The sequence below is a fragment of the Anabrus simplex genome, chromosome 7 (assembly GCF_040414725.1).
Source record: "Anabrus simplex isolate iqAnaSimp1 chromosome 7, ASM4041472v1, whole genome shotgun sequence".
NCBI lineage: Eukaryota > Metazoa > Arthropoda > Insecta > Orthoptera > Tettigoniidae > Anabrus > Anabrus simplex.
In genome coordinates, this window is record NC_090271.1 from 129,754,541 (window position 1) to 129,772,928 (window position 18,388).

At 36.9% G+C, this 18,388-nt stretch overlaps 3 protein-coding genes across 4 annotated transcripts in view; 1 reads left to right on the forward strand and 2 right to left on the reverse strand.

Annotated features, from left to right (window-relative positions):
- Window positions 1-3,226: 3,226 nt before the first annotated feature.
- Window positions 3,227-5,698, reverse strand: Mocs2B (Molybdenum cofactor synthesis 2B). Its single transcript, XM_067151318.2, has one exon. The coding sequence runs from the start codon at window positions 5,696-5,698 to the stop codon at window positions 4,589-4,591; it is 1,110 nt and encodes a 369-aa protein (XP_067007419.1). The 3' UTR covers window positions 3,227-4,588.
- Window positions 5,699-5,718: 20 nt separating this feature from the next.
- On the reverse strand, window positions 5,719-6,123 carry Mocs2A (Molybdenum cofactor synthesis 2A). The gene has a single exon (XM_067151321.1). The coding sequence runs from the start codon at window positions 5,983-5,985 to the stop codon at window positions 5,719-5,721; it is 267 nt and encodes an 88-aa protein (XP_067007422.1). The 5' UTR covers window positions 5,986-6,123.
- Window positions 6,066-18,388, forward strand: part of LOC136877351 (BTB/POZ domain-containing protein 6) — a 64,852-nt gene continuing 52,529 nt past the window's right edge. Inside the window, exon 1 of one of the 2 annotated variants that reach the window (XM_067151320.2) lies at window positions 6,066-6,181. Coding sequence is in view for 1 of the 2 variants with exons in the window: in XM_067151319.2 (XP_067007420.2) it covers window positions 7,147-7,218 (72 nt within the window). In the remaining variant the exon portion in view is untranslated. Of the gene's footprint in view, window positions 6,182-7,088; window positions 7,219-18,388 lie in introns of those variants that run through there. The other variant, XM_067151319.2, reaches the window with a different exon arrangement.

Below are 18,388 nucleotides of genomic sequence, written 5' to 3' on the forward strand. Positions count from 1 at the left end.
ATGCACTAAAGAGAAATAATACCTAATTATCATAATTATTTTTAATTGTGTATGGCATATGCTTAAACATATCAAATTTCATCCTGTATCTATCGTACAATAGCAATTACTGAAAAAAAAAAAAAATCAGTTGGTAGACTGTAGTTTTACATTTGGATATAGCCATATGCATTGCTTATGGTTAGTACTCGCTGAACCTGCTGTTCGCGACCTGCCAATTCATAGTTCCAAGCTAAATATTATTTAGTATTTCTGCAATGGTTTAAGTAGATACATCCGAGGCTGTGATTCTGCTCAATACTTCATATGAACTACAGCAGGAACTGTAGTGGGAGTATGACACTTTCAAACACACACACATCACACCATATACAGAGTTAGTGGCTGTGTGGTTTGAGTCATGTAACTGTCAGCTTGTATTCGGGAGATAGTGGGGTTTCCAATCACTTCAACAAACTTGTTCTTGTTTGTAACAGATATTATCTCAAATTCAGTATAGTAAAAATACATGAATGATATGTTCATAAAAATGTTACACAGTACGTACAGTAATAATATTTCTAGGATTGTCTAGAATACTGCATTTGAACTGACGCAAACCAGCAACGAAAAAGGTTATGTTGCGCTCAATCCAGAATTAATTATTTCACTTTATCTACTTTTATTTACACTTTGGCATCCTTGATTACTGTATATTATCTAGGAGCAAATAACATCAATATAGGGCCTACTAATTTTAAAACAAATTGTAACAAATCATTTCTTGTTCCTGTAGCTTATATATTTTGTAGTTCACTTTCCTTACACTATGTCTGTTTTGGTTATTCTGCATTTATACATATAACAAAGCAGGTTTTAAAACCTACTGTTGTCTGAAAAGGTCTTCTTAGGAACCAGATTAAAATGTTAATTGTAATTACATCCGTAGGTTTTTTCTTCAAGAACTAAACAACAGAGGTGAAAATGTAAGTACAAGTGCGGAAGTGCAGTGGCAAAATGTTAAACTGGTTTTGTTGAATGCTTTAAAGAGTAAAGTTGGAAAGGAAGCAAAGAGAGCGAGGAAACCCTGGATCACCAATGAGATGCTGGAGAAGATGGAGGAAAAGAGGAAGTGTAAAAATGTGAATGAAGAAGAATACGGAAGACTTAACAACGCACTCAGGAGAGATGATGATGATGAGATGCTTGTTTAAAGGGGCCTAACAACTAAGGTCATCGGCCCATTCAGGAGAGAAACGGTCAAAGCGAAGGAAAAGTACATAGAAGAAATGTGTGATAATATAGAGGAGCTAAAACGAAGAGGAATGTATGACCTCATGTACCAGAAAACGAAAGAGATGGGGAGTGAAAACAAAGGGTAAGGACCTTCAGAACAGAAGACGCTACTGGACAAATGGTTACAGAACAAGCAGAGGTGCTGAAGATATGGGAAGAATATGCAAAAGAATTCTACGATAAGTAACATTGTCCGCAAGACATCAAAACAGAGACAGAGGAGAAGATTGATGAAGACGAAAAAGGGCCCAGCATATTGACAAAGGAAGTAGAAAAGGGAATTATGGACATGAAGAGGAGGAAAGCTATAGGAGACTATGAAATACCAGAGGATATCCTGAAGGAAATCAGTAAAGGAAGTTTGAAAGCACTGACGCAACTCATCAACAAAATCTACGAAACTGGAGTATGGCATAAGGACTTTTTGGACGTCACAATGGTTGCTCTTGCAAAGAAACAGCAAGTCAAGAAATGTAGTGATTACAGAACAATTAGTCTGATCTCACATATGGCGAGGATCATTGCAAAAATACTCAACAGATAACTGGAACACAAAATTGAAGATGTACTGGGAGAGGACCAGTTTGGATTTAGGAAAGGAAAAGGAACAAGGGATGCCATAGGCATGGTGAGGATATTATTGGAGAGAGTTTTCACTATTAACAAAGAAGTTTGCGCTTGTTTTATAGACTGGCAAAAGGCCTTCGACAGAATCGAATGGACAAAACTAACATCCTTAAGGAGATAGGAGTCAACTGGAGAGACAGGAGGCTATCTCTCAACTTGTACATGGGACAAAAAGTAAAAGTGTGACTAAACTACGGAGAAACAAACAGCGTGGAAATAAGAAGAGGAGTCAGACAAGGATGTTGTCTATCACTGAGTCTCTTCAACCTGTATGGAGAATGGCTGGAGAGAAACTTTGAAAAGATGCAGAAACTTCAGGATACCGTAGGACGCTGCCTCATCAACACTATCAAGTATGCAGATGACCTGATAGTGCTCGCCAAAAATCAACGACAACTGCAACACGTGATGAATCAGTTGGTGGAAACTGGAAGGAAATATGGCATGGAAATCAACACTGAGAAATCAAAAGTGATGAAGATATCAAAACGGGAAAAACCTTTGAGGATAACTGTTGACAATCGAGAACTGGAGAATGTGAACCAGTTCAAGTCCTTGCGAAGCTTGCTAACAAAGGATGCCCACTGCACAAATGAAATTCGAGCAAGAATCGCCATGGCCAAAGTAGCATTCAACAAGAAGAGGACTCTGTTGACCAGCAAGTTGAGCTTGGAACTAAGGAAGAAACCGGTAAAGTGTTACATCTGGAGTATTGCACTGTACGGAGAAGAGACTTCGACCATGAGAAAAAGGGAGAAAAAATACCTAGAAAGTTTTGAAATGTGGTGTTGGAGGAGAATAGAGAAGATCAAGTGGACAGATCAGGTAACAAACTACTATGTACTGAGAAGAGTATGAGAGAAGAAAATTATTCTGAATACAATTCTTCAGAGGAAAGCCAACTGGATCAGACACAGACACAAGGGGCTCATACACGACGTCATCGAAGGGAAGATCAAAGGCATTGCAGAATGAGGAAGAAGAATAATTCAACATCCAGATGACATGAAAGATGGGAAGAGATACAGCAGACTGACTTTTTTTGTTTATAATAGATATTGTCTCTAATTTAGCATAATACAAATGCATATATGACAGGTTCATAAAAATGTAACACTTAAAGCACCAGAATCCAACTCTGATAGTTCACACAATAACTTATTAAGACCAAGAACTATGACTGGCCAATAACTTATTATTGATACAAATTTTAAAATTCAGTATCAATGAAGCCTGGTTAATAATTGCCCTGAAATGGGAAGAACTTTGAAATTAGAGTCAAATTGTGAGTGCTTTCTTGGGGGAACAAAATGAAAGAAACATATAAACAAGAATGTCATTCATATTTTAACTTGCCGATTGATTCACCAAGCCTAAAAATACAACCAGTATTGCAAATTGAAATGCCGAGAGGAAAAAAATACACGCAGGTTGCGTAAAGGTTATAAACAATATACTATTTCCGTGTGATGTTCCCAACAGTGTGATGATCAACTGTTCAAGATAAATGTATGCGCGAGTCGTACACTTTTTAAACTGCAATAACTTCTAGAAGGAAATAACAGAATTCTAAATAAAAATTGCATTTCTATGTTTTGATTTCTTGTGCTTGCACTTGTAGAGGTAAGAGTTGAGAATATTGCTTTGGCAGAACAATGTCTTTGTTTTAGTAAAATAAATATTTCTCCTAGAAAATAAAGAAGATGAGTTATTGTGTTTTGAATGAAGTAAAGATCTTTTCTTTATGTAAATAAATTACAGTACCGAGACTGAATGCGTGATAACTGGAGACCTCTTAACAAAGTTACGCAACAGTTTGATTCTTTGGCCCTCGATATCATGGAAACTTGTACAAATGGTAAGAAAATTAGCGAAAGCTGTAACTACATTTTCTTAATAGCAATAATCAATAAATAATATCTTCTGAACTACTGCACTTAGAAGCACAAACTTTTTTTAAATGCCCAGTACCTATGCCAGTTTTAGAACCACAAAAATCTCAGAAATGAAATATCTGACTTTAGGTCCCTTTACATGCAATGGGTAGAGGTCACAAATTCTTACTGATATTAGCCTTAATTGTATTCAGTCCAATATATTAAAGTGTGCATTTATAAAATGAATACATTAAGTAAAAGCATTAAACTGTTGTCAATATTAATGCAAGCTGGATACAAGCCATACAAGAGGCCACATTATGAAAATATATTCTTAGAATGATAAGAACAAACTTTTCTTGTTACCTCCAATGCTTGAGTATTTAGGGGCTATAGATGCGATTAATAAGCATCAAACAAATCAATCAACACAATAATACAAAATGTTCCCATTCCCAGGTTTTTACAAACCAGAACCAAGGATGTCTGTTCCTAATGGAGGATAATTGTCATCCCCATTACTGTACTGTAAAAGAAAGAAATTTCACATCATTCTATATCAACTTCTAAGATGCAACTTTCTATAAGAATTCATGACAGGAAGCTGGCTGTCCCATTCATTGTAATGAAATATTGCAGGAATTGAAAATTAGAGGAAGGAGACAGATCTTCTGCATTTGTCTAAACTAACACCTTGAAACAATACACAGTTCATAAAAGTATTACAAAATATAGCCTATTTTACAAGTATCCAATAAAATTATCATTATTCTCTACTTTCAATGTTGCCAAAAATAGTATAGGCCTATTCATTTCATTTTACTAGCCAATTTGAATTCCAATTCTTGTAGTTTATTATTCAAATCAGTCTGAGAATACCTCTTCTTCTCAACTGATCCTGAATTTGCTGATGTTTCTTTATGGAATACATTTTCCAAGAAATGGAAATATTCTGGTGACAAGCTTTCTAAATATAGAATACGATTTTCTATTTGTTTCAGGCGTGCATACACATCTTTAGGAACAGGACCACAAATCTGTAAATGTTCTTCAGCATTACTCAGTCTTTCCTCCACACCATTTAATGCAGTCAACTTCTTTACACCCAGTGGCTTGATATCTTCTGAGTTATAATTCTGATCTTGTTTAGAACTACTTTCATCACTAGGTTGCTGGCCAAAGCATTCCACAGACCTAGTATGAGGTCCCCATGAATTGAAAACACGTCTCACCCTCAGATGACTTTTACTATCTTTTCTCCTCAACAATAAAGCATCAACCCTAGCACATGTGTCTTCTTCTCCTGCAATCTGTTTACATTGACGAAACTCCTGAACATTTCCAATGTTTGCTTGTTCCCGTTTTCTTTCTATAAAGCAATTGATACGGCGGTTTATTTCCTTTGAATCTGCTTTAATCTGAATCAAACGAAGAGGTACCATGTCAGCTGTCAAATGCTGGGTGTCTGTATCCGAACTAAGATTCGTGCTTTGCAACAATTCTTCCTTCACATCACACTCATATTCATCCTTCACTTGCACAACGTCCTTCTTAGTAACAGGAGACCTTTCTTTATTTACACATACTACATACTGCAATGCCTGCATGGATTCAGAAATATCAGGGGAAGAAACTGCAATGATAATACTAGCTTCTTGTATTGGAACAATGCCTAATCTGTGATATATGGCTATATTTTGCACTTTCCACTTCTCTCGAACTTGCTGACAGATGTTTCTATAAATCATCTCTGCATCCTGGATATCTGCGTCGTATTCCACATAAACATGTTTCTGGTTGTCATAATTGTCCACATTTACTCCCACAAACAATGAAACAGCACTACATGCTAGTGAGGAAATTTTGGTTGTTACATCTTCTACTTTCAGTTTGCAATGGCTTACACTAACAAAATCCATTTTAAACGCAATAAATATTACTATCCTCCACTTATTGGTGGAATTACAGCTATTTCATCACCGTCCTTCAAATTCAGCGGCTCCTGTGAATTTTCTGCATACTCCAAATTAATTGCAAGAACTACGTGCCCTTTAATGTCATTTAAGGAAAATGTCTTCGAAATGTGATCCAAAAGTTGTGGATAAGTAATAGAAGACTCAACTTCAATCTCACTCTCCTTAAAACCACTAAGTTCTCGTGCTTTGGCAAAAAACACCACCTTCGCCTTCACTTTCCTTTCCGCCATCACAGAAGACCAACTCACCGCCCAGCTGATTGAACACTTAATTGACTTAAGTCAGGGTTACAAACATTTGAATTAACCACCGGCCGTTCCTTGTCGGTCACTCACTCAGACCTCAGACTGCCGCAATTCACTGCTCAGACACATATAACGAAGGAAAACAGATGGTGGAATGTAGATACGATATCTGCAGAAAAAGGTATTAAAGGCTTATGGGAGTTAAGTAGTACAATGTGATGCAAGGGAACTACAAAACTGGATTATTGCTGTTGCGGCACGCGCAGTCAACTGACCCGAGTTTCGTACAGATAATGATTATTATATAATCTATTTGCGTGTAGACTTCATACTAAGTCGTTCATTTTTCAACGCGATAACATAGTATTCTGTCCTTATACATGCCTCTTTCCTCACGACTCGACCCATCAGAAAAGAAACAACGTGTGATGGGCAATCGTGCATGGGCCTTACATTCTAACAATCCAGAATGTCCTAGAATAGACTAAAAATATACTATTCTAGGTTAAAAGAATATTCTCCAATTTCTCACACAATCGAAGTGTTGTTTATTGTGGAGGTTCAAGTTCCGGTTCTAATTTTTCTGACCTTTCCCCAGTTAGGGTCGGCACATTTGAATTGATTTAGCCTAGTTTTACGGACGGATGTCCTTCCTGATGCCAACCATTTGTGGAGGGATGTAGAATATTAACTATTGCGTGTTTTTGTGGTAATTTGTAGTGATGTGTTGTATGCACTGTATTTGAAGATGTATATAGTGTCACGATGAACACGAACGCCATACCCCTAACTAGAGGAATTAACCAGACGACGAGACACGATTAAAATCCCCAGCCGGGAATCGAACCCTATGAACCGATATACGCTAACCATTAAACCAAAACGCCGGACGTTCAGCTTATAGCAATGGCTCATAGGTTCTAAATCTAAAAAGCATGAACGTCCTTGAACCAGCTCAGGTTGAGTTTGGCTTGAAGGCCATCAGGATCGACTCTCGTCGCTTACAGAGGTGATTTTATAACCAGTTTTTGTAGCTGCCCGTTCTGAAATTCATTAGCTTCATTCCGAACTTCGGAACTTTCGTGTATGGATAATACGGAGAGCTCATTTCGTAGAAATCGACAAGAATGGAAGCTGGTCGAGAGAATGCACTATTTATTGGATTCTGGCACCGGTAGCGACGTCGTCTTCAGTGTTGGAACAGAAGACCAGAATACCGTAAATATATACCCCTATTTTATTTAACTCCTAAACGGTAAAAATAGTAATTACATACAGATATCAATTTACGAAAAAGAACTTGATGTCTGTTGTCTCTTTGAAACACCCGCATTTAATAAGAACATTTAAAATCGTTTAGAGAACAGAAACTATCTTGATGGTATTCATCATTCCCTCTTCAACTAAAAATAATACCGGAAAGGTATTCGAATTTTCGTCCGTAATCTTGAGCTTGGGCGCATGATGTTTAGCGGACAATAGGTCTGTAAAATTGTGTTGTTATTATATACATCTATTAATTGGTATGTAAGGGACAAGATAGAAAGATCACTTGTGTACGGTACCGGTATATAAAATTATTAATTTGGCTTTGAAAAAATAGACCTTAGCCACTTTTCACAACAATATAACTTTGTAATTTTTTGAAACGAATGTATGCTCTCATAGTGGTGGTGGTGATTGTTTTAAGAGGAAGTACAACTGGGCAACCATCCTCTATATAATACTAATCAGAGGGAAAAAATGGGAGGGATCAGACACTTCGAAAAATGAAGATATCGGCCAAAGGAAGACACGGGCCATTAAGGGCATAAAAATGAAAGTTTCCCTAGGCCTCCATACGTAATACCGTCGGGGTCGGAAAAGAACAAGAGTTGTCCAAGGGAGGTCGGACAATATAGATGAAAGTGAGGAGCCTGGCACAAGTAAGTGGAAGCAATGCCAGGACTCAGCTAAGGGCCCCGTGGTCGCCAACCCACGCTCCAAAGTTCAGAGCCCCTGGGGACCATTTTAGTCGCCTCTTACGACAGGCAGGGGATACCGTGGGTGTTATTCAACTGCCCCCACCCACAGGGGGATATGTAGATTTCTTTCTTTCTTTTTTTTTTTTTTTTTTTGAGAGGAGAATCTTTTGCTATTTGCTTAACGTCGCACTGACACAGATAGGTATTATGGCAACGATGGGAGAGGGAAGGCCTAGGAGTGGGAAGGAAGCAGCCGTGGCCTTAATTAATGTACAGCCCCAGCATTTGCCTGATGTGAAAATGGGAAACCATGGAAACCATCTTCAAGGCTGCCGACAGTGGGATTCGAACCCAGAGGAGAATCAGAACTGTTTGAACTGTAAGGCGAAGGTACACTACGGACTGTATTACATAATTATAATAGGCTTACTGCATATTTTTCATTTCAAATATACCTAGTTAATACATGTGTAAAAGCATCTCTCCACTCTACAATTCAATCAATCAGTCACTACTGATCTCCATTTAGGGCAGTCTCCCAGGTGGCAGATTCCTATGTGTTGTTTTCCTAGCCTTTTCTTAAAAGATCACAAAGCAAGAACATCTCCCTTGGTAAGTTATTCCAATCCCTAACTCCCCTACCTATAAACAAATATTTGCCCCAATTTGGCCTCTTGAATTCCAGCTTTATCTTCATATTGTGATCTTTCCTACTTTTAAAGACATCACTCAAACATATTTGTCTACTGATGTCATTCCACACCATCTCTCCACTGACAGTTTGGAACATACCACTTAATGTAGGATGCTAAAGGATTTATTGTGACACCTATTCAGTACATTACAAATTTTTAAACACTTAGGAATTTATTATTATTTCCTATTGAGACATGTTTTGCCCTTCATTGAGAGCATCATCAGTCATAGTACCTCTTCAAGGCATAAATCAGGTACCTGATTGGTAATTAAATTGTAAACACTAAGATACAAACTTAACATGTTACAATGGGAAAGTCAAGAAAAAAGAAAAACATGTTCAGTGATGATACAGTTAAACAATATATGTTTATAGACACAGTAGTCGGCACCAATGCGTAAAATCACGCAGACATCAACCAGACATCTTCCAGTATGACTACGCCTATAGTACCTCATTTGACATTCTTGAATAAACAGTGGAATATTTTTCCCTGCCCCCTATGGTTTGAACTGAGGTTGGACCACTCTGCATATTACTGATATTGTTAATGCTGCAATCGTCAACCAACGGCTAAAACAACAGGACACACTTGATGCAAGTCATTTTGTATCCTTTCTCCCCAAGCTGCTCTCTTGTAAATATGTATTATAAGCTTGTAATTTCTCAACTGTTCAATTGGATATTGTAAAATTACTGTATATTACCCTGTCAACCTGTAATCGTTCAACCAACAGCAGTAGTGTATGAACTTTGACACCAGACACTTTATACCCTTTCTCCCCTAACTGTTTCCATGTAAATATACGACAAACTTTATGTGTTTGAACATTGACGCCAAACACTTTATACCCTTTCTCCCCTATCTGTTTCCATGTAAATATATGTATAAACTTTATAATTTCCTATGATTTTCTAACAGAGTAGCGTCAATTATTCTTCGGACCACCACTGCTGGACTCTGCTAAAATACCCTGTGCTTTTACGCATTTGTGCCGACTACTGTGTCTATAAACATATATTGTTTAACTGTATCATCACTGAACATGTTTTTTTTTTCTTGACTTTCCCATTGTAACATGTTAAGTTTGTATCTTAGTGTTTACAATTTAATTACCAATCAGGTACCTGATTTATGCCTTGAGGAGGTACTATGACTGATGATGCCCTCAATTAAGGGTGAAATATGTCTCAATAGGAAATAATAAATTCCTAAGGTTTAAAAATTTATAATGTATTGAATAGGTGTCACAATAAACCCTTTAGCATCCTACATTCAGTATCTTCAATACAGATTAACAATGATATTTATCACTTGCAACATACCACTTAGTCGAGCAGCTCGTCTCCTTTCTCCCAAGTCTTCCCAGCCCAAACTTTGCAACATTTTTGTAACGCTACTCTTTTGTCGGAAATCACCCAGAACAAATTGAGCTGCTTTTTTTTGGGGATTTTTTTCAGTTCTAGAATCAAGTAATCCTGGTGAGGGTCCCACACAATGGAACCATACTCTAGTTGTGGTCTTACCAGAGACTTATGTGCCCTCTCCGTTACATCCTTACTACAACCCCTAAATACCCTCATAACCATGTGCAGAGATCTGTACCCTTTATTAACAATCATATTTATGTGATCACCCCAATTAAGATCTTTCCTTATTGTAACACCTAGGTACTTACAATGATTCCCAAAGGAACTTTCACCCCATCAATGCAGTAATTAAAACTGAGAGGACTTTTCCTATTTGTGAAACTCACAACCTGACTTTTAACCCCGTTTATCATCATACCATTGCCTACTGCACATCTCACAACATTATCGAGGTCATTTTGCAGTTGCTCACAATTTTGTAACTTATTTATTACTCTGTACAGAATAACATCATCTGCAAATAGCCTTATCTCTGATTCCACTTCTTTACACATATCACTGATATATATATATATAGAGAGAGAGAAGAAAACATAAAGGTCCAATAATACTGCCTTGAAGAATTCCCGTCTTAATTATTAGAGGGTCAGATAAAGCTTCACCTACTCTAATTCTCTGAGTTCTGTTTTCTAGAAATATAGCCACCCATTAACTCATTTTTTTTCTAGTCCAATTGCACTCATGTTTGCCAGTAGTCTCCCATGATCTACCCTATCGAATGCCTTAGATCGTACCAATATAAATGGTCCGTTATTGGACATTATAAATTTTCCAGCTAACTCATTCCTGGTTGCCAGCATTTCGCCCCTGTGTGCTAGGCTATGCTCATCAGTTGGTACCTAGCACACCTACCAAGACGCATGGCTCAGCATTTCGCCCCATGTGCTAGGCTGGGCTCATCAGTTGGTAGCTAGCACACCTACCAAGAAGCATGGCTACTGTATGCCATGGAGGCTGGCAACCAGGAATGAGTTAGCTGGAAAATTTATAATGTCCAAGAACGGACCAACTATATTGGTATTAAGTGGCATGTTCCGAGCTGTCAGTGGAGAGATGGCGTGGAATGACATTAGTAGACAAATAAATTTGAGTGGTGTCCTTAAAAGTACAAAAGATCACAATATGAAGATAAAGTTGGAAATCAAGAGGACAAATTGGGGCAAATATAATTTTATAGGAAGGGGAGTTAAAGATTGGAATAACTTACCAAGGGAAATGTTCAATAAATTTCCAATTTCTTTGCAGTCATTTAAGAAAAGGCTAGGAAAACAACAGACAGGGAATCTGCCATCTGAGCAACTGCCCTAAATGCAGATCAGTAGCGGTCGGTCGGGATAATACTGCTGTATGGTAGCATTTGGGAGATGGTTGGTTTGAACCCCACTGCTGGTAGTCCTGAAGATGGTTTTCCATTTCCACATGTAGCAAATGCCAAAGCTGCCCCTTAATTATGGCCATGGCTGCTTCCTTCCCAGTCCTAGTCCTTTCTCATGCGGGATTATCAGAAATCTACAAGTGTTAGTGTGCCATTAACTCAATAGAATGAATGAATCTTCTTCTTCTTCCGCCGCTTTTCCCTCATCTGTGGGGTCGCAGGTGTGAACTGTGTCACACGTGTGGATTTGGCCCTTTTTACGGCCGAATGCCCTTCCTGATGCCAATCCTATATGGAGGGGTGTAATTACTATTGCGTGTTACTGTGGTGGTTGGTATTGTAGTGTGTTGTCTGAATATGAGGAGGAAAGTGTTGGGACAAACACAAACGCCCAGTCTCTGGGCCAGAAGAATTAATAAGACACGATTAAAATCCCCGACCCGGCCAGGTATCAAACTCGGGACCCTCTGAGCCGAAGGCCTCATGCTGACCATTCAGCCATTGAGTCGGACAAATGAATGGATGAATGAATTCTTGTCCAAAATGTCAAGAACACACTCTTGAAGTACTGGCTTTTGCATTGCATATATTTAACAACATATCACAATGTACAACTACTTCAGTTGTTCTAAATCAGTATTATTCTTATAGAATTCTGTTATAACAGCGATATGACTCCTTTCACCATTAAAGAAATATTCACAATGACTTAGGAAATATTCTATTTTGGTATCAAATCTTAGTTTAAAACTGCACTGCCTTGTTTATGAACAATATCCACAGCATCTTAAAAACATAACATTTTCATTTGCAATGCTGTTATGACCAAATCGATGTGACAAAATGTTAGGGTAGCAATAATTTATTAATAAAATAAAAATTAATCAAATGCGTTCATTTTCTATGAATAAGCTATATGCTTTGGCTTCTGCATTAGTCATGTCAGAGAGGGACTGTTTGAACATTAGTCCATGAAATCATGGTAAAATGTTGTAGTAACATGAATGAGGAGAAACTTATAAATAACTGTCCATCTTGTAGGACAAAAAGGACCACAAATTAACTAAATGTATCATTGTCACATTGTATTTCATGAAAAAAAAATAAAAGCAACCTTTTGGGAGAATGAATGAATGAATGAATGAATGAATGAATGAATCAATCAATCAATCAATCAATCAATCAATCAATCAATCAATCAATCAATCACCACTGGTCTGTATTTATGGCTGCTGCCCAGGTGGCATATTTCCTATCAGTTGTTTACCTAGTCTTTTCTTAAATGATTTCAAACTTTATATTCATATATATTATGGTCTTTCTTAGTTTTAAAACTCCACTCAAGCTTAATTAAAACTGATGAGACTTTTCCTCTTGGTGACTTTTCATCTCTTTTTACCATCATACCACTGTTTGCTGTCCATCTTACAACACTGTCAAGGCCATATCGCAGTCGCTCACAATCTGTAACTTATTTATTACTCTATACAGTATAACATCATCCACAAAAAGCCTTATCTGTGATTCCAGTTCTTTACTCATATAATTTATATATACAGTAGAGTCCTTCCTAACCGATCTTCACTTATCCAACATATTCGTAAAAATAAATTCTGCAAAAATTACAGTTAAGAATTGGTACGAACTGTACATTACTTCCCCGTACCACTGATAAGAGGGTAATCCCAAAAATAAGGTCTCCTATTTTTTTTATAAATACAGAACTCTGTTCGTGTGGCTGTTGGTCACAATATTGTGAAGAGCGTTTCCCGCACTCGCATATAAACACACACGCCGCGCTGAGGCACTTAGTCTTGGCTTGGCAGCCGTTGAGAAAGGAGCTGCCATTGGATGTTACCGCCAAGTGTGAAGTGCGCGCAGTTTCAGTTTTTTAATGCTAAAGGTACTGAACCAATTGAAATCCATCACCAACTGATGGAAGTGTATGGTGATACAAATATAAATGGTCCGTTATAGGACATTATAAATTTTCCAGCCAACACATTCCTGGTTGCCAGCGTTTCGCCCCCGTGTGCTAGCTTGGGCTCATCAGTTGGTACCTAGCACATCTACCAAGATGCATGGCTAGTGCATACCGTGGAGGCCACTGCGTAGGCTACTTGCAGCCACCAGAAGTGCCAATGCACTATGAGTGACTTTGTCTCATTACCAAAAATTGATGCCTGCTTGGCCATCAGATGATACAGATGTTGATTCCCATAGGGAATCTGAAATATTTGTCCTGAATGAACATAGTGCATTGGCACTGCCAATGGCAGTTTAAAGGAGATTTCAAATACAAATGTTCACGTCTGTTACCTTCAGTTCTGAGATACAAGTATCCCCATAACGACAATTCACTTTATTTCACTTCCATTCACACTTCCCCCCTTAAGTGAATTTCCCATTAAAAATACTTGTCTCTTTAATAGTAAAGGATCTTTTAAATACCAATTATCACGACTCTAACATCTTCAGTTTTTGAGACATGTGCCCACATAAAAGGAATTCAACTCCCCCCAAAATGATTTCGCCCAAAAACGCTTTTTTCCTTTGTTTTTAGAGGAGATCCAAATATCAGTTTTTACGTCTGTAACAACTTTAGTTTTTATTAGATGTGCATATCCTCATACAATTAATTCAATTAATTTTTCAATTCTTCACCTCACCCCCTTCATTGGATTTTCCGAGAATACGCGTTTGTTTAATTTTAAAGCATATTCCAAATAGTTAATAGTATCCTCATACCAATAATTCAACTAATTTTTCAATTTCTCTCCTCCCTTTAGGTGGATTTCCGAAAACAAAAAGTATATATCCCTTTAATTTTAAAGGAAATTCCAAATACCAAATTTCACGTCTGTAACATCTTCAGCTTTTGAGATATCAGTATCTTAATTAAAAGACTTCAACCCCATTTTCAGTCACTTTTACCACTCCATCCAAGTGTCTTTTCAGAAAACAAAACATGTTTCTTTATTTTCAATAGAGATAAAAATACTATTTTTCACTTCGGTAACATGTTAAGTTTTTGAGATATACTGTAGAAATACTCATTTTAAAATTTTACCCCCTTTTTAGTTCCCCATAAATGGAGTTTCCAAAAACAAATCACCCATGTTTCTTTAATTTTACAGGAGATTCCAAATACCAATTTTTATGTCTGTAACATTTTACATTTCTGAGATATACTGTAGATATAGTCTTTCTAAAAATTCATCCCAAATTGTCACTCCAGTTTAACTCCCATTCATTACATTTTCCAAAAACAAACAAATATATGTTTCTTTATTTAAAGAAAATACCAAATACCAATTTTCAGGTCTGTAATATCTTCTGCTTCTGAGATATAAGTATCCTGATTTAAGGCATTCAACCCATTTTTCACCCTTTTTCACCCCTCCTATTGGGATTTTCCAAAAAGAAAAAAATATGTGTTTCTTTATTTTTAACAGGGATTCTAAAAACCAATTTATACATCTGTACACTTTAAAAGTTTTAAAAATTTTAAAAATTCACCCCCCCCCTTTTCAAACCCCCATTAATTGGATTTTCCAAAAACAAAAAATATGTGTTTCTTTATTTTTAAAGAAGATCCCAAAAACCAATTTTCAGGTCCATAATATCTTCAGTTTCTGAGATATAAGTATCCTCATTAAAGGCATTCAACCCCTATTTCACCCTTTTCCACCCTTCCTATTGGGATTTTCCGAAAACAAAAAAAATTGTGTTTCTTTATCTTTAAAGGAGAACCTAAATACCAATTTTTACATCTATAAACTTTAAAAGTTTTGAGATGTAGATACGCTCATTTTAAAAATTCACCCCCTTTCACTCCCCATTAATTGGATTTTCCAAAAACAAAAAAATATGTGTTTCTTTACTTTTAAAGGAGATCCCAAACACCAATTTTCAGGTCTGTAATATCTTCAGTTTCTGAGATATAAGTATCCTCATTAAAGGCATTCAACCACTTTTTCACCCTTTTCACCCCTCCTATTGGGATTTTCTGAAAACAAAAAATACATGTTTCCTTATTTTTAAAGAAGATTCTAAATACCAAATTTTACATCTGTAAACTTTCAAAGTTTTGAGATATACATACACTAATTTTAAAAATTCACCCCCCTTTTCACCCTCCCATTAATTGGATTTTCCAAAAACAAAAAAATACAATTTCTTTATTTTTAAAAGAGATCCAAAGTACCTATTTTCAGGTCTGTAATATCTTCAGTTTCTGAGATATAAGTACCAGTATCCTGATTAAAGGCATTCAACCACTTTTTCACCCTTTTCACCCTTCCTATTGGGATTTTCCAAAAACAAAAAATACATATTTCCTTATTTTTAAAGAAGATTCTAAATACCAAATTTTACATCTGTAAACTTTTAAAGTTTTGAGATATAGATACACTCATTTTAAAATTTCACCCCCGTTTTCACCCCCTTAGCAATGGAATATTGAAAAATCCTCTTTTAGCGAGCACCTACATCTTGATATGAATGTATCCCCAAAATGTTATTTCTTTATGTCTAGTAGTTTTGAGTCGGTCGGTCGGTACAAGTTATTTTATATATAGATTAGAAGATACAATGTGTACTGTCATTTCTAAACAAGAAGTAGAGTATGCAATCAAGAAAATGGCCATTGACACATCCCCTGGCCCAGACCATATATTAATGAGGGCATTTAAACATGACGCGTGTTACAAAATTATAGCATTGATTGCAAAAACCATGTTAACAAGAACACTGGTGGCCGAGGTCCTTAAGAGAGCTAGAACTGTGCTTATCCATAAGGGAGGAGACTCCATGGATCTAGCTAACTGGAGACCAATGACCATCTATTCACTAGCAAGAAGAGTAATAGAGCGCATATTAGATACACTACTACTTGGCTATGTGAGCTTTAATGAAAATCAGCATGGCTTCACAAACTCTGCTGGCACTCATATCAACACTTCCATCTTGGAATCTATTCTGACATCAGCCAAATACCAAGAGGTCGACTGTAACCTGGTTTTCCTGGATATCACGAAGGCCCTTGATGACGTAGGGCATAAACACTTGAAGAATGCCCTCTCCTCCCTCGCCCTACTATCAAAACTGTCTGATCTAATAATAGCACTACAAACTAATAATATTACTCAAATAGAATCCCATCACAAGAAGACCAACAATGCAACTGACCGCATTTTAGAAGAACTTTCATCAGCAGAGTTCCAGGGAGAACATGGGTATTGTATGATGCTGGGCCTTCCTAATGTAACCATTCTAGGCTTTGCTGATGATACGTTGATTGTAGCAAAAAACAAGACTTCAGCTAGAAAGATCACTGAAATGGCCATCAAGAGATTTGAAGAAATGGCCTAACAATTAATGTCAACAAATCTAAATCCATTTCCATAATAAAAGTAAGTCCTACCTACAAATCTCTAACATTACATGGTTACAATGAAATTAAATCTATAACTTCTACAGAGACAATATGCTACCTCAGAGTAAACTATCACAATGCTACTGTATTTGATGCTAAATTAATGACGGAAAAACTTAAGAGTAAACTAGACGCATTAGCATCAACTCCACTAGTGCAATTACACCAGAAATTTAATGTGCTATCAACCTACCTTTGCTCATCTTTGATCTACAAATTTCACACTACACCTTTACATCGAATACCTGCGAGGTTCCTAACTGATACTGACAAACTTATCAAAAGCACCTTGAAAGAAGTTCTTAAGCTTCCAATAGATACACCAGACAGCATGTTATACTCCGATAAAAAGTATAAAGGACTCGGTCTTTTCAAGTGTGGTTGGGAGGTTTATCTACAGCACATAAATGCATGCCAAGTTCTTCAGCAATCCAACAATGTACACATTTACCATATTAGAGACCTCCATACAGAAACAGAGAAGTGCTTCAAAAAACTTAGCCTACTCCTGAATACTGAATAAGAATCACTCATTCCTATGACAACAACTCCATAAGAAATAATTCAATGCCTGGTTTGCCTTACCACAAAAGGGTAAGGGTGCTATATTGTATAAGGAATACACACCAGCCAATCAGTGGGTAAGAAAATCCAAAGGTTTAACGAGTAGCGACTGGAGAAATGCCATAAAACTTACAGCAAATGTAGTTCCAGTTCGTGCATTACCTGGCAGGTCCCAAGACAATAACCACTGTCGGCGTTGCCACAGTGAGATTGAAACACTTGGTCACGTCTTGGGTTCCTGTCCATTTAATGACACCCTATGGAATTCACAAAATCATCGTATATGATCTATTATTGCTGAAGCCTTGAGAGAGAAGCATTATACAGTCTACGAGGAGGTACATGGATTGTCTCAGACAGGGTCAAGCCGGTGGATTGACATGATAGCTATACCACCGGGCTCAAGTAAAGGGTTCATAATAGGCCACACAATTAGAACTGAAGCATCATCCACTCAACCACATGATGTACACAAGGATAAATGTGATATATATGAAAATAATACCATACTAGGCCGAGAAATATCATCTGGACTCCATTGATGTTTTAGGATTGATGGTAGGAGCACCAGGCACCATTACTCACACATTTCACAACTTTTGTTAGAAATTTAATTTGCATAACAAATTTATTACAGACATTGGGTTAGCAGCTCTGATAGGATCATTAGCAATAGTAAAAAAATCATCTACACTCTTAGCTATATCTTTGTCCTATGAGGAATTCCTCATGGATATCAAAATTATTGAGTGATACACTTTTTAAAACATTATTAAGAAGGCTTTTATAGTATACCTATCATTTATGGGCATATTTTAAATGACCCTTGTAATTGTTAAAATTTTCATGTAAGCTTTGTCTTTTTTGGCAGCCTCCAAATGAAAAGTAACAACTCTCATTATTGTTCCCTATTGAAGATG

Bases quoted from the DNA above. Each gene is read 5' to 3' on its own strand.
- Mocs2B (XM_067151318.2), bottom strand. From the start codon at position 5,698: ATGGATTTTGTTAGTGTAAGCCATTGCAAACTGAAAGTAGAAGATGTA.
- Mocs2A (XM_067151321.1), bottom strand. From the start codon at position 5,985: ATGGCGGAAAGGAAAGTGAAGGCGAAGGTGGTGTTTTTTGCCAAAGCA.